The sequence below is a fragment of the Hemibagrus wyckioides genome, linkage group LG21 (genome assembly GCF_019097595.1).
Source record: "Hemibagrus wyckioides isolate EC202008001 linkage group LG21, SWU_Hwy_1.0, whole genome shotgun sequence".
In the NCBI taxonomy this organism is placed as follows: domain Eukaryota; kingdom Metazoa; phylum Chordata; class Actinopteri; order Siluriformes; family Bagridae; genus Hemibagrus; species Hemibagrus wyckioides.
In genome coordinates this window covers 4,778,455-4,803,070 of record NC_080730.1, presented here as the reverse complement: position 1 = coordinate 4,803,070, position 24,616 = coordinate 4,778,455, and the positions used below count along the sequence as shown (strand labels likewise).

General features: G+C 38.8%; 1 protein-coding gene across 1 annotated transcript in view; it reads right to left on the bottom strand.

The window, feature by feature from the left end:
• The window catches only part of igsf21a (immunoglobin superfamily, member 21a), a 293,873-nt gene extending 271,621 nt beyond the window's left edge, over positions 1-22,252 (bottom strand). Inside the window, exon 1 of the mRNA XM_058372829.1 lies at positions 21,903-22,252. Coding sequence (XP_058228812.1) covers positions 21,903-21,969 — 67 coding nt within the window. The 5' untranslated portion in view covers positions 21,970-22,252. The remainder of the gene's footprint in view (positions 1-21,902) is intronic.
• Between the last annotated feature and the right edge of the window lie 2,364 nt (positions 22,253-24,616).

Below are 24,616 nucleotides of genomic sequence, written 5' to 3'. Positions count from 1 at the left end.
TCTGATGCACAACACTGATCTGATGCACTGATCTGATACACAACACTGATCTGATACACAACACTGATCTAATGCACTGATCTGATACACTGATCTGATACATAACACTGATCTGATACACTGATCTGATGCACAACACTGATCTGATGCACTGATCTGATACACAACACTGATCTGATACACAACACTGATCTGATGCACAACACTGATCTGATGCACTGATCTGATACACAACACTGATCTGATACACAACACTGATCTGATGCACAACACTGATCTGATACACAACACTGATCTGATGCACAACACTGATCTGATGCACTGATCTGATACACAACACTGATCTGATACACAACACTGATCTGATACACAACACTGATCTGATACACAACACTGATCTGATGCACAACACTGATCTGATGCACTGATCTGATACACAACACTGATCTGATGCACAACACTGATCTGATACACAACACTGATCTGATGCACAACACTGATCTGATACACAACACTGATCTGATACACAACACTGATCTGATACACAACACTGATCTGATGCACAACACTGATCTGATACACTGATCTGATACACAACACTGATCTGATGCACAACACTGATCTGATGCACTGATCTGATACACAACACTGATCTGATACACAACACTGATCTGATACACAACACTGATCTGATGCACAACACTGATCTGATGCACTGATCTGATACACAACACTGATCTGATGCACAACACTGATCTGATGCACTGATCTGATACACAACACTGATCTGATACACAACACTGATCTGATGCACAACACTGATCTGATACACAACACTGATCTATCTGATGCACAACACTGATCTGATGCACTGATCTGATACACAACACTGATCTGATGCACAACACTGATCTGATGCACAACACTGATCTGATACACAACACTGATCTGATACACAACACTGATCTGATACACAACACTGATCTGATGCACAACACTGATCTGATACACAACACTGATCTGATACACAACACTGATCTGATACACAACACTGATCTGATACACAACACTGATCTGATGCACAACACTGATCTGATGCACTGATCTGATACACAACACTGATCTGATACACAACACTGATCTGATGCACAACACTGATCTGATGCACTGATCTGATACACAACACTGATCTGATACACAACACTGATCTGATACACAACACTGATCTGATGCACAACACTGATCTGATGCACTGATCTGATACACAACACTGATCTGATACACAACACTGATCTGATACACAACACTGATCTGATGCACAACACTGATCTGATGCACTGATCTGATACACAACACTGATCTGATACACAACACTGATCTGATACACAACACTGATCTGATACACAACACTGATCTGATGCACAACACTGATCTGATGCACTGATCTGATACACAACACTGATCTGATACACAACACTGATCTGATGCACAACACTGATCTGATGCACTGATCTGATACACAACACTGATCTGATACACAACACTGATCTGATACACAACACTGATCTGATGCACAACACTGATCTGATGCACTGATCTGATACACAACACTGATCTGATGCACAACACTGATCTGATACACAACACTGATCTGATACACAACACTGATCTGATGCACAACACTGATCTGATACACAACACTGATCTGATACACAACACTGATCTGATACACAACACTGATCTGATACACAACACTGATCTGATGCACTGATCTGATACACTGATCTGATGCACTGATCTGATGCACAACACTGATCTGATACACAACACTGATCTGATACACAACACTGATCTGATACACAACACTGATCTGATACACAACACTGATCTGATACACAACACTGATCTGATGCACTGATCTGATACACAACACTGATCTGATACACTGATCTGATACATAACACTGATCTGATACACTGATCTGATACATAACACTGATCTGATACACTGATCTGATGCACAACACTGATCTGATGCACTGATCTGATACACAACACTGATCTGATACACAACACTGATCTGATGCACAACACTGATCTGATGCACTGATCTGATACACAACACTGATCTGATACACAACACTGATCTGATGCACAACACTGATCTGATACACAACACTGATCTGATGCACAACACTGATCTGATACACAACACTGATCTGATACACAACACTGATCTGATACACAACACTGATCTGATACACAACACTGATCTGATGCACAACACTGATCTGATACACAACACTGATCTGATGCACAACACTGATCTGATACACAACACTGATCTGATACACAACACTGATCTGATGCACAACACTGATCTGATACACAACACTGATCTGATACACAACACTGATCTGATACACTGATCTGATACATAACACTGATCTGATACACTGATCTGATGCACAACACTGATCTGATGCACTGATCTGATACACAACACTGATCTGATACACAACACTGATCTGATGCACAACACTGATCTGATGCACTGATCTGATACACAACACTGATCTGATACACAACACTGATCTGATGCACAACACTGATCTGATACACAACACTGATCTGATGCACAACACTGATCTGATACACAACACTGATCTGATACACAACACTGATCTGATACACAACACTGATCTGATACACAACACTGATCTGATACACAACACTGATCTGATACACAACACTGATCTGATACACTGATCTGATGCACAACACTGATCTGATACACAACACTGATCTGATACACAACACTGATCTGATGCACAACACTGATCTGATACACAACACTGATCTGATGCACAACACTGATCTGATACACAACACTGATCTGATACACAACACTGATCTGATACACAACACTGATCTGATGCACAACACTGATCTGATACACAACACTGATCTGATACACAACACTGATCTGATGCACAACACTGATCTGATGCACTGATCTGATACACAACACTGATCTGATGCACAACACTGATCTGATGCACTGATCTGATACACAACACTGATCTGATACACAACACTGATCTGATACACAACACTGATCTGATGCACAACACTGATCTGATGCACTGATCTGATACACAACACTGATCTGATACACAACACTGATCTGATGCACAACACTGATCTGATACACAACACTGATCTGATGCACAACACTGATCTGATACACAACACTGATCTGATACACAACACTGATCTGATGCACTGATCTGATACACAACACTGATCTGATACACAACACTGATCTGATGCACAACACTATCCTTTTCTTTCCTTTCCTTTCCTTCCCACAACTTAAAAATCTTCAGTCTTGTTTTTTGTTCTCAGTTCAGGTGTTCACAAAAATCAATCTGACAGTTTAACCAAACAACAAGTAACATCCTTAATCACTGTGTTGATGTGATTTATTTATTTATTTATTTTTACATGGAGTAATAAAACACTGGGGTAATTCCATGCTGCCAGAAAATATTTTTACATCTACATTGGATCTAAAAGTGTTTTTTCTTACAATAATGAAACAAATGAACGAACATGGTTTCTTATTTAATAATCAATTTCACAGAGCATGTTTCTCAAAACATGACTGTGTGATACTTTTCTGGACTTTCTTTCCCATTAGGAGACGTTTCTTGGCCACTGCTGTTTAATCATTTCAGAGTTTAGTTGTTATTGTTTGCCAATTATGAAACATTAATGAACTGATGGGAAGAAACGAATAGAACTCTGATCAAACTGATCAATCCTAATTACAGCTTGCATTAAAAATCACTTTAGTTTTATATCAAATATTAGCAGTTTTTAAATAAATAAATTCAGTACAGAGTTTCATTAGAGAGGAAAGCTGTTAGTGAAATAAACTGTGTGGAAACATGTGGAAGAAAAAGAGTTCTCTGGTCTGATGAGACCAACATGAATATATATAGTCTTCAGTCAACAGAAACCCACCATCCAGGCAACTGAAGCATGGTGACGGTAGCCTGGAGACTGGAAAACTGATAGCAAGCTGGATTTTTTCTTTCCTACATTCTTCCCTTCCCTTCCTTCCTGCCTTCTTTCTGTCTTGCCTTCTTTCTTTCTTTCTTTCTTTCTTTCTTTCTTTCTTTCTTTCTTTCTTTCTTTCTTTCTTTCTTCCTTCCTTCCTTCCTTCTTTCATTCTTTCCATCTCGTTCCTTGCTTTCCTCCTTCCTTCCTTCTTTCCTTTCGTATTTTGAAAAAAGGACATCATGCATTGCTTTTATAATACTGAACTAGCTCAAGGATAAACGTTATTATACTTCCACATGTATGACATGTGAAACAGTATACAGAAACAGAAGTAGATAAGAACATATATAGTAAGTGTATATGAGTTCTGGGAGCACAGAAATCCACAGAGAACGATCAGAGCTTCATTAAACTTCACGGCTCGGCACTCTGACCTCAGAATTAATCCCGAATACAAGAAAAGATTCTGATCAATACCTCATCCTCTCGAGAGGCCGATGGACGCCACTATAACTGGTTAACAACAGCAAAATGACAGATAAGAGCCATGAAATTACACCATGTGGTGAATTTGTCTATAAAAGGGATTCTGCATTATCACCTGAATGCTTTGTTTGGCTTGTTTAGTTGTAATTTTGCTTTAATTCCTTTAATTAACAGACGAAGCTTTACGCGTGACTTTTTTTAAAAACCAAGGAATGTCTAAACCACAGGTTAAGGGGTATTTAGCATGAATCCGACGTCTCAAATCCTAACAAATTAGGCTGTCTGAAAATGGAACGAGCAAAGAACCGTTTAAAAATGAGTCTTTCCAAGTTTGGAAAATCCATTTTTCACCACTCAATTCAATAGAACCTTTCAAAGTTCATGACCTAAAATGGTACTGAACCTGAAAAGTTTTTGTAAGCAATGCTACAGCATAAAAGGGCTATGCTAACAGGGCATTTTTATATTTATATTTTTGTAAAACTGAAGGATGTAATAGCCTGGATATTACCACAGTTTCACATTAAGTATAATGCTATATCTTAAGAAGAAGAAGAATGCCATCCATAATGAAGCAATATAAAGTGGCACTTTTCTAAAAGCGATATATATTTTTAAAAAATATCTTTAGTCTCTCATAATTCATTTCATAATAAGGGGACAGAGTTGCACAATTTTTAAGAGTTGATTCTGGAAATAGCTTGGCATCTGTGCAACTATCTTTATTTTCATGTCTTGTATCATCATTTTGATAGATGCTAGAGAAAATCGCACCATTGCTCTTCTAAAAATGGTGGTTTATTTACATAAAGTCCAGGTGGTTGGGTTATAAAACTCCATATTTTGGATTTGGATGCTCCCTTGGGGCCATTTCCCAAAATTTGTGCCTCTGGAAAAGAAAACATGTGACCACTTGTTCTCTTGGAAGTTATCCAGCTTCAAATCAGGAACTCTAACTCTTGTTCCCGGAGAATTATCCTTGTTTTAACTTTTCCTGGACAGAAAGCCGAGACACCTGCTCGCTATTTACTCTCATATTCGCAGCCGTTCGATACGAGGGAGCTGAATGTCATTTCACATTAAGCAACCTTACTTCAAGATCTGAGCATTATTAATGTTGAAAAAGAAGTATTTTCAGAAATCTACACAAAGCTCTGGACAGCACTGACTCCTCAGCTGTGGATAATTTATTAAGCCGATAGTCCTGTCAAGGTTCTCCTGGTAAATTAGAGTCACTGAGGGCCCTGTGCGTCACGGGTACTTACGAGATAAGTATCAACCCAAGCAAACAAACAAACGCGTGTCGTCCAGATGCCGTATCGGGGATGATGTATGGGGCAGCGATTGTGAGGCTGCGTGGATGCAAGCGAAATTTAGCAGAGACTAGAGATGTTTGCATTGGGATGTGACTGAAAGCTCAGACACAAGGCATGACACTGCATCCAAACACAACATGGCACAAGGAATCCTGCCATATTGTGTGTTACTACAAGGGATCTTTTGTCCTGCTTCTGGTTAAGCAAGAAAAAAAGAAAATGCTTTGCATTTTAGGTCTGATATTTCTGACAGGGTTTCACAATCAAATCCCAATCACTGGGCTTTAAAAAAATATTTAAGAAATAAAATTTAACCTGTAATTGAGCCCAAATGGTGGGAAAATTTATTAAAAATATTAGTGTATTTTGGCTCTGAATACTAAAATCAAAGTAAAATAAAATAAAATATTTGTTTATTTATTTTTTATTTATTTATCTATCAATTTATTTATTTATCCCACCATTTTCTCCCCAATTTCATCACCTGCCAATTCCTAGCCACCAGCCATCTCTCTTTCATCTCTCTCTTCTATCATGACAGCTACCAGCTGGGGAGGGTGAAGGCTACCACATGCTTCCTCAGAGACATCAAGTCAAGCCAGCCATCCAACCGCATCTTTGACTCTATCTACCCTCTTTAGAATACACCAGCTCACAGAGGCCCGCGATTGGCTGCGGCAACACTGGGATTCAAACTCGCAATCTCTCTCTGGATGATAATGCTGTTCTTTTGTGCCGAGAAAACACATGAAATTTGAATGATGTGTTTGTCCTCTGTCACTCTCTCCCTCTCTTTTTCTTGGACTTGGATAATCCTAGGTAATGTACATACAGTAGTGCGACAATCCATGCTGTCTTATCATGCGAAAAAACAAGAATCTCTCTCTCTCCCTCCCTCTTTCTCTCTCTCTCTCTCTCTGTAGAGATGGATAGACAGACGTTATTAATCCCAGAGAAAGGCCAAAGACATCGGTACAAAGCAAAAACCCTTAGAAGAAATAATAAATAAATAGACAAGAATATTATTCATATTTGTCTGAATGTTTAACTACATTCAGTTTTACTTTCACAAGGTCACACTGGCTTTAGATGCAAATGCAGGTTTATTAAAATATCAAAGCAGACACTCCAGAGAATGAAACATCTCCAACAGAGTACAATAGGCAAGGGCAAACTCATAAACTATACAGAAGTGAGCCAAAAGCAGGGAATCAGAACAAAAGGCCGAGTCTCGTCATTGACGACATCACACGTGTTATTTAAAGAGAACAGTCTGATTAATAATCAGGATACAAGTCATATGACAAAACCAGGCGATGTCTTCTGTTAATAGCAGGCTAAGGATTTTGGGAGATGGAGTTTTTCCTGACAGTTGATGTACAGTTTTATTAATCAAACACAAGCATGCAAAAATATATATATAAATACATAAATAAAAAGAAAAAAATTCTTAATAGATATTGAGATTAGATTAATTATTTTTACTTTACAGAAAATTCGATTAAATAACTGAAGGCTATAAAATATTACATTTTTTTAACATTTTTACAAATATACTTTTTTTTTAATAAATACAAAAATCAATATTTTTCAAATATTTTTGAAACTAATAATTCATTTGATTAAACTGAATAAAATTGATTTAAAAAACAATTCTGAAAAATTCTCCACAAATCTGAAATGAAAAAAAAAAAAAAAATTATTTATAATTTTATTTAATTTGAAATAGATTTTTTTTTTCTTCATAAATTCAACTAGAAACACAAGATAAAATCAATGAACATTTACACCCAAGACTCCTTTAAATAAAAAGTTTGGTATATATGATGCATGTTTACATCGATGTACATTAGATGATTAAATCTAGAACACGGTTTCTAAAACATTCATACACAGAGCTTGGATTATATTTAAAAATACATAAAATTCCAGCAGTGAGAACGGTTCTGACAGCTGTAGCCGACACGCTGAGCTGACTTCTCTTTCTTGCTCTCACAAAGCTGCTGGGGAGAAAACGGACGTGCCGGGCAAACAGAAATATCGCCTCTGTTTTCCCGAAGATTAAAGTATTGGCACCCGTGGCTTTGTTCGGGTTGCAGGCAAACAAATTCTGTTTCTCATGATCAATAGTTCGCTCTGTGAGGCAGACGAGTCGGATTGCCGCATGGATTTGAACACAAAATGAAGCATGAGCCTGTTTTTTTTTTGTCAAGTGTATTTAATCCAGTTGACGATGACACAATGACAAACTGATCAATCGATGGCTTGAACACGGTGCTGAAAATACAAGTGAAAGGAAATGCTTGTTATACGTCAAGGACTGGGAGACTCAAGTTGTCACTGGATGCTTCAAAGTATCTCGGCAAAGCTGTAGTGTGATTGATGGATGTACAAAAAAAGCAACAAGAACAGCTAGAGGAAGTTGGAGTCCAAAAGTGTGAAGTGCATGCGGCTTCAGTCAGCACCACAATACACACAGTTTATAAACCTTTTATAGGTATTTACAGTGGAACCTTGGCATACGAATACCCTCTATTATGAATTTTCTGCTTAAGAATTTACATTTTGCAAGAAATTAGCATTTTCAGCACATACTTTCCGGGAGCCGTTCAAAACTTGTTTGCTTGATTTTTCGGGTGTTTTTTTTGTTGACAGATTGGTGGCGTGGGCGGTCTGTTCTATTTTTAGCCCAAGCTTGGTGGAACGACTTCCTGTGAGGACCCTTGACATGGAATGCTTGGCTTGGGTCAGTTCTTTGTAAGCAGCCATACAGTTTACATAGGCTTCGTATCGTTCTTATCGTTTATTATTTTTTGTGGAAGATTTAGTGAAGACATGGCAGCATGGGTTGCATGAAAGTTAGCAAGGTCGGTTGAGGAGCCACTTTCAGTGGAAATTAAGAATCGCTAAAAAAGCAGCCGGTGCAAGCAAGATTTTGAGTGCTGATGCAGCGAAAGGTGTAACAGTGCTTTCAAGGTTAAAAATATTAAAGGACCTTGATAAATTGGTAATACTGGTAATATTTTTGGGTGGCTGGAACAAATAATCTGCATTTACATTATTCCTTATGGAAAAATTTGTATAGCAATACAAATTTTCGCCTTAAGAACTTGAATTAAATTCGTATGCCGAGGTTCCACTGTATGTGTACAGGAATATAGATCTTACTCTACATGCGGCGAAGCAATAGAGAAGCATTCAAAATTCACCAACAGTGGCAAGCGACAAGCAACAAACAACAATTTAGCAACAATTTTCTCAATTATATGTAAACGAGCAAGTATATGAAAAAAACGCAATTCCTCGGGCCGATCCTACGGCATGTGTGGTCCGACGTTTCTTCAGTTCCCCACTTTCTCAACTTCAGTTCCTACCTGCAATTATTTCCAGTTTGTTTGCAAACAAAACGAAACGTTTGACCATGATGTCATCTTGTTTTGTCGTGTTTTAAATATTACAGAGACTTCACAAATAAAATTCTCGTCTATGTGCGAAGCTAGTGTGAAATGAATCAAGTCATTAAAACAAACAAAGCCGCAACACACATTAGGTCTTTATTTCATTTGTGTTTAATCGTTTGCATTTTGGCTACTATTAAAAAAAACAAAAAAAAAAAAAAACAGGAAGTAGCAGTGCACTTTACATTCAAGAGACAAACTAGAAGTGAAATGAACCACTTGTCAGTGTGAACACAAAGCTGTGGTTAGTGTAGAGCGATAGATATACCGTGCCTAAAGAAATCTCTCTCTCCCGGTTGTCACCCAGCAATCTCGCTATTTTCACTGAAATAAAAAATCACGTTGTTATGCCATGTGCCGATGCTGAGAATGTGACAACACACACACACACACACACACAGTGTCATCAGCATATTGATAGTCTGTTATTTCCAAAAGAACACATCCATGCATCTTTCCGAGCGTCTGTTTTGCCATAAACATTCTGTTCATCATACAGAAGGGGAGACGTCCTGCTCTTTTCAGAGACGTAGAATGATAACACGCAGAATCTGTCCCGTCGTACACAAATATGTGACACATACACACCAGGCGCGAGATGTCAAAATGTCACAAGGAGTCAGGGTGAAACAGAAACGTGGGTTGTGGATGGACGGGGTGGTAGGATGGCAGGGGATCGATTATTAAAGCGGACGTTATAATAAAGTGTCCGGTTTCATGCTGAGCTCATGCTAGCAAAGGGATAAGTCACTTGGGGGTTAATGTACACTTGGGTTCTGTTGGTGAGAAGATGTTCTGACAGTAGATCTGGTAGACCTGATATTCCTAATTCCTGATATATTGTTAAATCAAGCCAAGCCGATCACGTGTAACCGGTGTACTAGCTTTTTTCAGGGCAGTTGATTCATAGGGAGTTTGTATGGTAGATGCTTCCTATAAAAAACAAAAAATTTAAGCTTGTACTTGTTGCTATGGTGACGGTTTTTTATGGTGAACGAAGGAATTGACTGCTATAATATTCTAGAACTATAAAGTGATAACAGGAACTATCCATGCGCATTTCAAATGGATAGAATGTACAAAGTGGCATGCTTTATTCTCATTTAAAAAGGAAATGAAATTGTGCTATAGAATTTTAGTATGAAGCTTACAGTGTTTTTATCCACACACATGTAACACGATGCTGTTTATCTGTCGAAAAAGCCGGGAAAAATCGCATGCAGGCAAATAAAAGTGAATGAGTAGCTCTTCTGAGATGAACAATCTGAGGAAATCAGAGCGCTTCGAAGCCGTAATAACGGCCCGAGTGGCTGGAGTGCTGGGGTGGTTCCTGCTCTCTACAATCTTTACTCATCCCATGTCATCCAGCCTTCCATTTTCAAAAGGCTATTGACTAAAACATGAAAGACTGGGATGAGCGATGGACTGATTGTTAGAGTAGTCGTTTGATTTGGAGAGGCGTAATGATGGCGCACTATCAGGGCGATTAAGCAAATAGCCGCTGTACCTTCGGGTTTCTAGACAGTCATGTGAATCGTCTCAGGGATAGGAGCATGATAATTAGACAAAGATATGAGTGAGAGAGGGATGCAATTGAATACGTAGATATTAATTGGAATGAACAATTGATATAAATATAGAAACAAATAGGAGGTGGACTATTATTATTATTATTATTATTATTATTATTATTATTATTATAAATATTATTTCTTAGTAATTTGCTTTAATTGCTTTAATTTTTTATTTATTTAATTGTTTATTTTATTTATTTTTATTTATTTATTTTTGAAAGCTTGGCAGAAATCAGGTTGAAACTAGAGGTACTGATCAAACCGAGAGCCCAATGGGTCACAAGTACTAATAAATAAATAAATAAATAAATCTATTAAAAAAACCTAAGAAAATAAAATTTTACAAAACAAGCTAGAGGTTTCACCCTGATAAGCAGTCAGATATGAAACTCACTTGAACTTGAGCTGCACCATTATATATATTATGAACACAAATTCCAATCCAAAACTCCTCCTTAGTAACCGCTTGGTCAGAGTGCAATAGGTTAAATCAGACTATTGCTTGGTTTATATTTTGGGAATAAGACCCGACCACCTGAGGCAGAATTCACACACCGTATTGACAGTGATGAAATTTCCCCATCTGTTATTTTTTTAAACTTATTTTTAGATAGATATTAGTAGATAGTGGATTTTAGTAGATATTTTAAGGGGCAGAGTTGTAGAGTTTATATCTAATGGAAAAAAAAACAGTACTTGTTTACGACTACAGATATGAAGATTTAGAGCACTAGATACAAGAGATATCATAAACAAGGACGCTTTTACACGAGCGCTATAAATGACGGGAAATCCTTCACAATCCTTTCTGTTTGTCATTTCTCTCAAGCGGCGGGTGTTAATGTCTTGCCAGAACGTCGTGTCTTAGTTCTTTCTCTAATGGGCACCTCGATCGGCCAAACACTGCAACGACGACAACAAAAGCAGAATAAATTGCGTCTGTGGCCCCTGGTTTAGTGGCATGCCGTCCTTGACCGTATGTTATGACTTGGCTTCATCGTCTGCGCTTGCCGATAACATACTAATGCTGTCGTTCCCCTTGGATGACAGTACGTAAGCCAATAGCTCAAAGGACAAAAAGATAATACAGGACATAATGTCTCTCTCCCACACACACACATTCAGCTGACAACATCACTATTTTCCAGCAGGGCAACAACCTTATGAGTCTTAAGCACAACTCCCACAAAGGCATTACACATAAAAGCCAGGTTTATAGCTCTTCGGTATAAATTGCTTTTTCCCCCCAAATGCATGTCAAACACTTTGACATGCAAGACACAGCTCTCTTCAGACCCATAACCGATATTACCTGATGATGCTAGCAGGATGGCCTTCTCTCCTCCGTCTGACAACGCATTAGGGAGAGAGAGGCATGTCAGCGCGTGTATCCCACCACATCTGTCCTCATTTGTGGCTTTAAGAGGCCATAGTTCTCCAAACGAATACCGACTTTGAAACCTCGAGCTGGAGTCACCTTCCCATCTCAGAGTCCCTGAAGCTTCATTTACAGCCGAGGCCAGAAAAGCGGAGGGCTGGAAGAGATTTAACCGAGAAGCAGGACAGAGCACGTAGGCTGTCTGCATCTATATCCTCAGGGGTGTTTCCTTTTCTAAATCTGTCTTGGGTGAATACTGAGAACGATTCGATATCTGCTGAAATCACAGAGGCAAAAGAGAACGAATCGAACGGTAGAAATGAAGACGCGACAGAAAGAGCGGTTCAGGAGGCATTCTGTAAAACTGCGCTACGATAGAATCAATGATGAAGCCGTTATTTTCATTAACACTAATCAGGAGTCAGTCAAGAGGAATTATTCGCTTAATATTTAGTACGATTTCCTTTAAACGTTTGTATTGTTTTTTTTACAGGACATCTCAGGATTACAGAATATCTGGTTCTGGTTTATATTTTGCTTATTTTTGATATCCTGGACATTTTTGAGCTTGTGTATGTGGAAGAGGGCAGATTGCAGCAGTGACTTCATCTGTTTCGGGAAATCCTCCTTCATCCTCCTCCTCCATTTTTAGGAGACCCAGCTGGAGGATGGGGATTAGTCAAGACCAAATTAGATAGAAAACCTAAAATTCTGTCACTTAGTCAGGATTGTGTTGAGAAAAATGCTTGATTTTACTGCAAACACTAAACGCTCCTATTAAACTCCTACCAATAAAGACGCATATGTAATGACTTCTATGAGAGCTGTACTCATGTTCGAAGAGCGCTTTAGCTGAAGGCAGGTTGTGATGTCTTGGTCTAAATCTGTCTAAAATCTACGGTCATTTTGAAAAAGCTCAAGCTGCTCCGAAAATGTTTTTGAAATCCTTGCTGCGATCACAAAATTCCTGGAGGGACACTTGCCTGTTTTGGATTGTTGGATTGTGTTTTTAATGAAATAAAAAAAAAAAAAAAAACTAGTTAAATTTAGAAAACAGAATCAACTGAATTATAACTATAATTATAACTATACTACTATAAACAAAAAATATCGAAAAAGGTTTTCCGGGGGAAAGAAAATTCCAGTTTAAAATCTGCAAATAAGGAAAAATATAAAATATATAAATGCAACCATGTATGTATAAATGATTTAGAAATAAATGATACAAATAAATAAAAAAAAAATTTTATTTTAAATTTGCTTAAAATCTAAATCCAAAATCCGAATACGGTAGTCACTAATTTGATTTTTTTGTGACAAATCCTGAAGAAGGTCACCTCTACACTCTCTCTCTCTCTCTCTCTCTCTCTCTCTCTCTCTGAGGTATGACTCAGGAGGGAGAGCTAAGGTCAGTGAGTGATTATCGGCGTCTACAGCTAGAATTGCCAACACCTGTCTCTGGAGCAGTCAGTGGGCCTGATCAAGATGGATCTGCTGAGGAGAAACTCTCTCAACAGTGGGAAATGGGGGAATCCACATGGGGCACAATGACTCACTCGTAATGCAGCCTGTTTCCCTCGCTGGCTCAGAGACTTAGGGAATTGGTGTCATAAATCAATATTGGAAATAATAATGGTTGGTACTTGTTAAAAATCGCAAGATCATAGGCAAGTGGAATCAGTCAGTAGAATGCTAAAGGATGATGTTAAGCTCATGGGCTTTAGACTTCCAGAGTCTAAGGGTCATTTACACAAAATTATCTTGCTGTAGGTTTTCCTCAAGGTTCTCCAGTTCCCTCCCACTTCCCAAAAACATGATAGACTGGCTGCTCAGAGTGTAAATGTGTGAGTACATGCCACCTTGTGCATCCAGAGCACATTCCCATATCCCACATCTCCTCCACTATTCCCAGGATAGCCGCTGGAAATCAATCAACCACAACCCTTGACCCTGACCAGAGGAAAGCCCTTACTGAGGATGAAGGGTTTAAATGTCACACAACCCAGCATCAGACCCTGAAAGATTACGAACGTCTAGTCACTGGGGAAAATCTTGTCAACACATATTGCACTTTATCTTTTTTTTTCCACCTTAAATCAGGTTACTTGTATAAGAAACTCGGGCTTTGCTTTTGAATGGCTGTGATCTAGTTAGTTCCTGTGTCGGGTCCTTATTACGAACATAATAACACACACATTGGTGTTATATACAGAGAAATAATAATAATAATAATAATAATAATAATAATAATAAATCTATCCAGAAGAAATTCTTGTTTCGGAAAGCTGTCAATGTTACAAAAAGCTAACTCTGGAGACCCCTTCCTGGAGAAATGCTCAATAAATGTCTCTGTTTATATGGTACATCTAACATAGTGTTGCTATAAAAAAGAAACAATGATTTATTAAAAAGTTGAAGATTTGTCGTCAGGCTTTCCAAGCTGCTGTTATTAAAAATAAATAAATAAATAAATAACCAACAATTTTTGACCAACCAGAATCAAGTATTCAGCAGCGCAATGGTAGAAACAAAGACTTTTATGCCGATCGTATATAATTTATCCCATCTTATTGGTATATTATGTTATGTATATATTATTATTATTATACCAAATTAGGAAGATCATCTGAGAAAAGTTAATCACTTAGTCAATCCATCCAGGCTTTTGCTCGATTTTTGTGATTGTTGTAGCCAAAAATACGGATTTTTTTCAAAAATTTGTGAGTTTTTTGGTCCTTTTCTTGTAGAAAATGGCTTGAATTGCCGGGCACAGGATTCCTCTTTCAAACTCCTTCCAGTAAAGACACATAATGACGTTCTATGATAGCTGTACTCATGTTGGACGCATGTGAATCGAAGAGCGATTTGGCTGAATGCTTGTTCTGATGTCACATGACACGGAGCGAATCTGTGGAAAATCTGCAGCCGTTTTGAAAAACTGAATGAAGTATTCAGCAGCACTGTGGTAGAAACAAACCCTGAGTCTTTTCACAACTTAAAGTTATATAACGTTGTAATGCAACAAGGGACCTCAAAGGGAAAAAAAAAACAAGGCTTTTGACTCAAATCAAGCCCTCATAGTACTACGATGAAAACGCTGCTCCCTCGTACGCATCGCCGTTAGCTTCACACGCCCCGACATCCGCAGATAAGGCGCGTGAATCGCGCAAGGCTTAAATGCCACGTTGCTAGCACATAACCCACATAACCTTCCATCTGTCACACAAGCAATGTGGAGAGAGTGACAGAGCATGAGTTGCCTCTGTCTCTGTTTCTTCTCGCTTTAAATAATAACACTTAGGCATGTGATGATGTTAGTCATTGTTCTGCAGCACTTAGCATGTCACACTTCTGAGTCATCAAGCCGTAACCTCATCAGCGTTGAATGAACTTCTGGCAGTTTTGCAAATGTCTTTAGGTCCTCCAGAAAGACGACTCGGGATACAAAAGAGACCGCGGTACTGCACAAGCAATATTCTGGTGATGAGAATGGAGTTAAAGCATGGGAGGGTTATGGGGCTGGAAACACCAAGTGAACAGTGTGTTACTTTAAAAGTGGTGTACAATATATTCTGAGAAGAAGCAGCAGACAGAAGAAAAAAAATCTCATTTGCATTTTTATTCCTTTCCTCAAGCACATAAACTCAAGGGGAAATGCTTTAGATGTGATGTCTACAATTAGATTTAATATACTGTATTAATTATCAGTAGGACAAAGTTATTAGAAGTCATTGTAAAGAATGTAGTATTGTGCTGAAAGAAGAAAGACTGAACAATGTAAATGTATGCCTATGCTGTTTGACCTGAAATAAAATCATTCAATTGAGGACTTCAATTGCTTTCCTGCTTGTTCTCGTCTTTAACGGGATACATGGCAGACTTTTTATGACCAGTACTGTTAAATCAAACATACAGTGGAACCTATTTCCAATAACGAATTTTGTAAGAAATTTTCATCGGCATACAAAGCATTTTTAGCATACAAATGAACCGAAGTTGTGTATAACTCCGGGAGCTGTTCAAAGCTTGTTTGCGTCAGTTTATACATTTTACGAATTGTTTACAGTCAGCAAAAGCTGTTTGGAAAGAGTCAACCCACAATACCAACGTTGCCTTCAGTATGCGCTTAAAAGCTAGGTGATTTTTCCCGGGAGTTTTTTTTGTTGACAGGTTGGTGGCGTGGGCGGTCTGTTCTATTTTTAGCCCAAGCTTGGTGGCATGACTTCCTGTGAGGAGCCTTTATCTGGAATGCTTGGCTTGGGTTAGTTCTTTGTAAGCAGCCATACATTTTACATACCCTTCATAGTGGTAATATTGGTCATATTTCTGGGTGGCTGGAACGGATTAGGCCCTGTGATGGACTGGCTACCTGTCCAGGGTGTACCCCTGCTGGGATAGGCTCCAGCAGATCCCCGTGACCCTAATTAGGATTAGAGCGGGTATAGAAAATGGATGGATGGAATGGATTTTCTGCATTTACATGATTTCTTATGGGAAAATTCGTTTCACAGTACAAATTTTCACCTTAAGAACTCACCTTAAATTTATATGCCGAGGTTCCACTGTATTAATAATAACTGTACATTCACAATATTAACAAATCAGCCAGTCATGTGTGAGAAAAGCAATACACCAAGTCCAGAAAACAAAAAAAGGTAATGTCTGATATGTAGTCTACTGTAACACAAATAACCACTAATAACCACTCGTTACAGCCATGATGAGCAGGAAAGCATCTCAAAAAGCAAGTCCAGGTCATCATATGGTTTTATCAGGTACTCTAAACATCTTAAAGCTTAAATGATGACTGTCGAAAGTGTAAACTTTTTTATGTTTTCATGATCAATTCAATTAATTCAATTTATTGTCATTCAAAACTGTACATCAGATGATGCAAAGCAAATCGGAATTATGAAGCATCGGATTCCCAATAAAGTAATAAATAACTAAAACTTTATGAGAAATACAATACATAACTTACATACCATAAATAAATATGGCATTTCAGATCCATTAAAAAAGATTGCACAACCAAATAAATAAATAAAGAAGAAAATAAATAAAGATAAAATAAAAAAAAAAAAAAAAATATCAGTTGCTATCTGTTTACAAACTGAATTGATTAGGCTTGTTTGTTTTTCCATTAAACATAAAGGAAGCAAGGAATCTAGCTTCAAATTTGGGAAACTAGCTTCTTATATAACATGAGATTGTTTGATTGATTGATTGATTTTTGCACATTCTGAAACATTTCCATGTTCCTACCTATAAGGACTACAATGACCAAGAGAAACAAAAATGGCAAGATAAAGCTGTTACAAGTCTCTCCAAGTTTTCATGAATTTGTGAGCACAGGAAATAAAATTAAAAAATCAGGCAAACTTTGCAACAGTCAGATTTGGGCCGAGACGTGTGGTGTGATGTCATAACACGTCTTCATCTCACGTGTGTCCAACATGAGTACAGCTCTCTGAGAAAGTCAGTCCTTTTGTGTCTTCACTTGTAGGAGTTTAAAAGAGTGTTTGCCATTTCAACAAGTCAAGCAGAAATCTCTAACACAAATTTTGAAGAACGTTTGCTTCAAAAACATTTCTGAATGCAGAAACCACAAAAGAACTCCTGGAGCTCCTGTATTATGTGATGTGACATGCCTGTGAGTCACACCAGATTTTAAAAGGCAAGACAAGATAACCTTGAGGTGTATGAATGATATCATGATAGTGATGATGATGATGCTCATGTCTCACGGTGGTGATGAGTGTCGCTGATGTGCACTTGACCAAGCAGCCACTCATCTCATTCAGGCTGGTTAATAGAATACTCAGAGGATAACCTGTAGAACCCTCAGGCTGGTGGAGGTGATGAATAATCGCTGAGTTATTGGGATCATGTTACATGAGAAGCATCTGTGGTGATCTGGAGATATGGTGGCTGTCCATAAATGGTGGTAGATACAACGGTGGAAAAGCAGCGATGACCGGTTGATACGGTGACGTTTTGTTTGAGGAGATACCATGGAACCTTATGAATTATGCAAAAAAATTGCATCAGCATACGAAGTATAAGTTAAGCATAAGTACATCAGTGGAAAGCCAAGCAAAGCCAACCGAAGTGAGTTCACGAATGTTTACGATTTTTTTTTCAGTCAGCGAAAGCGTCAACCCACGATACCAACGTTGCCTTCATCATGGGTTCAAAGGCTTTATGATTTTTCGTGCGTTTTTTGTTGACAGATTGGTGCCATGGATCTGTTCTATTTTTAGCCCAAGCTTGGTGGACTTCCTGTGAGGACCCTAGACAAACTTTGTAAGCAGCCATACAGTTTACATACACTTCATATTGGGAATATTGCTAATATTTTGGGGGGCTATCTGCATTTACATTATTTCTTATGGGAAAATTCGTTTCGCAAAACTAATTTTCGCCTTAAGAACTCGCCTCCAGAACGAATGAAATTCGTATGCGGAGGTTCCACTGTATTTACTCAGCATTTGGAGACACGGAGTCTCCAAAAAAAAAGCGTCAGCACTTTGTAACAATCCACCAAGTTTTCGGACACAGATTCTTACTTCAAGAGAAAGTGAGCAAACAAAGAAGCTGGTCAGCATAACCACGTACATTTACCATTAACTCGCTTGTTTCACAGCATTAAATGTAGCCATAAATGGATACAAAGCACTAATTTGTTCATTGAGAAACAAATAAATCGCTGGGACTGTATAAGTAAAACAAAATAACCTTACTGTTGAGTATTTTCACAGCTGTTTTATTCCATATTTATTTGCTTATATGTATTCTTGGACGTGTTAAACAACTTTTAACACGCCGCAAGTTTTCAGCAGTAATCCGACTGCCATTCTAACTGCAGAGCTTACTGTACACAACATTATGATACATTACTGGCAAATTGCTGCCAGTCATACAGTATGAGTCAGACTCCGAACAAATCTAATGGCCTTGCATTAGGAGTCTCGCTCAGAGACAAAAAAATAAATAAATCCCCGCCGTTTGACAAATGAATCAGTGAAGTTCAACTGTATTGTCTAATGAGGATTGTACACAAACCAACCAAACCACATACACACTCTTGCTGTATTGTTTCCCCTCTCATATGCTAACTGTGTAAGCTGTAGTGCATCGAGGCAGCCCAGCATCATCCAATCATATGAATAGAACTCCGCCATTATCACACCATGTCGACACAACAAATCAATAATCAACCACTCAATGCTGAAATGTTCCTGATTGTAATGCTAAATCTGGACTAGCATGTGCGTGTAACAGGGTGCGGCCTTTCTGAGTGCAGTAGTCTCTTTCGAAGAAGCTCATTTCCTCACTCTATTAAAAGGAGAAAGCTGAAGCTGAGGCCTTGAGGAAACACTATAAGGGCATTATGTCCTCCCCCCCCCCCCCCCCACACACACACACAACTGACCACAGTAAAGTCATCGGTTGACTTTGAGGCGGCTAAAAGCACTTAGTTCAGAGTACAATTAGATACAAAACTCCACCTAATATACCGTACACCTACGTTTTTAGTTATTGGTACAGCATAAAATCCTGGCTTGAACTATTATTTTATAAAGTCTTAGTTTGGTATTTTGTTGTATATCTTAATGCAGGTTAACTCTACCACTGTATCTGTAACTACGGGAGTGAGGAACGTACATCTCGACCCACAGGCGCAGCCTTAAATATTGTAAAGAATTGTTTTATATACAGTATACATAGCAAAAACTTGGAACTTAATGGGAATGAAATAATGGTAGCAAAGACAGCTAATATTTCAAATGCGTTTTTTTTTTTTTTTTTGTTATTTCTCACATTCAACTGCAAAATCTTAGCAAGGAAAATTTTCTTGAATACATTCACATGTATCTAGTATTTCCTACAGTTTAAGGAATTAACCCCAATTCTACAAATTTTGACTCAATTTCCAGCTTGGAACAGCTTACTCAGGCTTGCTCTATTGGCAGATCATTTAACAACTTGTAAGCACTTATTGATAGGGGGAAAAAAAAGCAAAATGATCTAGCAGAATCAAGAGGTTAAATCTTAAAAAAGGCTCTTTTTCCAGGTTTTCCAGTTTTCCTTAAACATCTCAGAAACATACTCGTAAGTGGTCTGGCTACACTACAGGTGTATGTATGTGAGAGAGAGACTGTGTGTGTGTGTGTGTGTGTGTGTGCATATCTCATGTCTCACAGTGGACTTGTGTGTTTGAAAATTCCTGCCTCATTCCCAGTATTCCCAGGAGAGTCTCAGGATCCACCATGACCCTGACCAGGATAAAGCTTCCTGATGATGAATGAATGCATGAAGGAAGATATGCCTTATCCAGTCGTATGATGTTGAGACAAATATGAAACATATGTCTGAATGTATTTCCAAAAAGACCTCAGTCTAGACACACACACACACACACACACACACGCACGCGCACACACATATATTTAAACGTGTTAATTCTGCTCAGAATAATGATTAATCGACAGGCAACAGTTCTCCCGCCTGCTATGATGCCTCCTAGTGTCTTTTTTTGGATATTATTTCTCTTGAGAAAGCTTTCCAGGGCTGTAGATGCAGATCCCGAATCACTCATGAGTTCAATACGAACAAGGTTGTCGTATTTTAGAAAGTGAAGTGTTTTCCTTTACCCCCCCCCCCCTCCTTTCTTTTTTTTTTCACGTGCACAGTCGCGTTTCTTCATCGACTGTTTCCGTATTTTCGGGATTACGCAGACGAAGTTCATGGCAGAAAACAAACAAACTGCGTTCAGTTTTCAATGAAAATCGAGTGTATACATGTGGATATACTGCAGTCTGTTTGCCAGTTGGGTTGGAGGTGTTGTAAAATACAGACAGAGTATATCTTTTGGATCAGCATGTTGGCTTCTAATGGAAATGTCATGCGGTTCTAGGAATAGCGCCGACGGCACAAACTCCATATAATACACAATTCACGTTTCGCAAGTAGAACATGAGATTTGGTGAGAGTGTAGATTGCTTGCTCCTGCATGAAGCTACCAATAAAACTCTAAATACTATTTTATCCGTAGTGTTGTAATGTCTCGGTGTCAGCGCGCAAAGTCTCGAATATCCTCCAAACGCGCAAAACGCACCACCAAACAAATAAAGCAACGATCTTAATAGTTAGAAATATAATCTGCAAGCAGTATTGCATTGCTTTCCCATCTCCTTGTTCTTAAGTCTCTCCTAGCACACTAGCACAGTCTGTACCCGGTGCCAACATTGCAAAAAAAAAATGCCAAGACAAACGCCAAACAGCGCGTTCCGGTGAATACTAATCTTGCTGCATAGCTGGGGATTCAAAATGCGTAAAGTTGAATACACACACTATGAGACGTCAGATAACGTTAATAACGCTGCATGAACGGCGCATGCTTTCCAGTAAAATCATATGCATCAGTCGTCTCATTCAGAAATAATAAATAAGGCTGTGTATGTTTGTATTTTGTTTTTTGACTTAACTGGCGGTGCGAAATTGTTTCACGTTCAATTACACACACAATACACACATGCACACATACACACACATGCGCGCGTCCATGTGCACAAATATACACAGACGCAAACACACACACACGGACATCAGTCACTCACCGAAGGCTAAATCCAGCAGATCGGCGCACAAGAGGAAACACAGCGACAGGACGCTCATCTTCCCCATGTTCTGTCATAAATCCCTAACTCCATTGGCGTTTTACATCACGGCCCGACTCGGCTGCTGTCCGCGTGCTCCGTTGCACCGATCCAGAGGCGCGCGGGCGGCTACGGCTGCAACCCGAGCGCTCATCACGCGCTCCAACTTAAACCGGGAGGTGGGGGGGAGGTGGAGAAGAGAAGCGAAGAGATGAGAAGAGAAGGAAGGAGAAACAGCAAGTTCAAATAACATGCGAATGAAGACCGGTAGAGGGGGGGGTGAGAACTGGAGAGATGATGTAGAGAAGAGAAACAGCTCCCTCCCGGTCGAGCGGCGGGGATTAAAAAATAAATTCGGATGAGAATCTGCGCTCATGAGTCGCTGCTCGCTCTCTCTCTCTCTCTCTCTCTCTCTCTCTCTCTCTCTCTCTCAGCAGCTTAGCTTTTCTTTTTCTCCCCAAAGGATAACCCTACAGGGATCCTACTGCTCATAATATACAGTCGATTCCACAATTAATGGCACCCTTCCTGAAACTGCGCACAAATTTAAATATAAAGTGAATTACACCTGAAATGAGCTGAAGCATACAGCAAGAGGGACTTTACCACGTTTACACACAATATTTGATCTTTTAAGTAAACCCTAAAGAGAAGAACACACCAGAGCATCTTCCTGTAATTACTAACAAGTGCAGAGTTCAGTGATATACGTATGTGGACACATCCATAGTGTATTGTGATTCTTCGTCACAATCCTGCCACAAATGTATAGAATTTCTTTATATGCTGTAGTGTTACGATTTCTCTTTACTAGAACTTAAAGGTCCAAGCCTGTCTGAGCATGACAATGCTCCAGTGCACAAAGTGAGATCTATGATGATCTCAGTATAAGTGTCTGATCTTACTAATGCTATTGGGGTAGAATGAGCACGAATCCCTGTGCTCTAAAATCTAATAGAAAGCTTTACCAGAAGAGTAGATATATCCATGTTTTGGTGGAACCAGACAATAAAATAATGTTGAAGAAAGGACATTATTTACATTTATGTTATTTACTGTCCAGTGTCACCCAAATGTGGATGAGGTTCCCTTCTGAGCCTGGTTCCTCTCAAGGTTTCTTCCTCATATCATCTCCGGGAGTTTCCTCACCACGGTTGCCTCAGGCTTGCTCATTAGGTCTAGATTTTAGGGATGAATAGTAGCTTAACTTTAAACTTTATCATTTTATTCCATGTTTCTATACTTCTATAAAGCTGCTTTCAGACAATGTCCATTGTTAATAGTGCTATACGAAGAAATTGAATAATATGCAGATTGTTTTAATGTCATGGCTTAATTGGTTTACATTCATCAGACTAGACCACCTTCTTCCATGTCCAGTTCTGATGCTCACATCCACATTGTAGACAACATACAAGGGTCAGCATGTGAAGATCTACTGTGGCATCAGGTTAATCTTCGCTCCCTATGTGCATCAGTGACCCATGACCCGATCACTGGTTCGCCTGTTGTCCTTCCTTGGACCTCTTTTGGTAGATACTAACCACTGGATACACTGCATACTGTTTTGAAGATGCTCTTACCCAGTCGTCTAGATCACAATTCATTCATTGGAAAAGTTGCTCAGATCCTCGCCCATTTTTCCTGCTTTCGGTACATCAACTTTGAGGCTATTCATTTGCTTCCTAATATACAGTATCCCACCCCTTTACAGGTTCCATTACAACGACAAAATCTATGTTGTTCACGTGATCTGTCAGTGGTTTTAATGTTATGGCTGATTGGTGGACCCTTAGCCACTAAGCTACAGTATATCAAGGGGAAGAAAGACTATCGAAAGTCAAAGTTGAGGCTTAGCCAGCAGTTAAGAAATGGTACAGTTCATCGTAGGGGTGTCTGTTGTATATGCAATATAATATACAGTACATAATGGAAGAAACATATTTCAGACTTTAATATGAAAATGACATATCCTTTATATATCCTTTTCTTGGTCTTAATAGAGGTCTGCCCCCTACCCTTCATAATTTGCACTCTTTCCCAGCTACCAATTCTCTCATTCCCCACCCCCCCCTCTCTCCAGTCACTCTTGATCACTTGCTCTTTATTGCACATGATTTTCCTTAATCCCACCCTGGCTCTAAAGCCTTCAACTCTAATTCTGTCCACTAAGCTGATTTATTTCTGCAGGATTTTGTTTTTATTCCCCTCCATGCTGAAAGGGTTTTTAAAGATCATTATGAGCATATAACCACATACATGCTGCTTCTTACACGCTGTTAACCACAAGCAACCAAGGAAATCAAGTGTTTATAGTCACAATGAACACTGAATACAATACAAATGTATCAGATTTACATAATACTCACTGTGTGTGTGTGTGTGTGTGTGTGTAGTAGAATCAGGAAATTGTGATTAAATATAATATGAACCTAGCAAAAAAAACTAGAGGCTTATATTTCTGAATTGTAACTGAAATGAAGATATAGAAAGCATGAACGGCGTTATATATAGTGACTGCAGCCCATCTGTTGTTTTGGATGTAGTATTGGACCCTCTGGTTGCCATTATAGTTATTTTGCAGAATCAGTGCAACTTTTTTTGGGTTTGGATTTCCTGATCCGGTTTATCTAAACTTCTCATCCTTGTGTATTCTATGTATCAGTATAATAGCT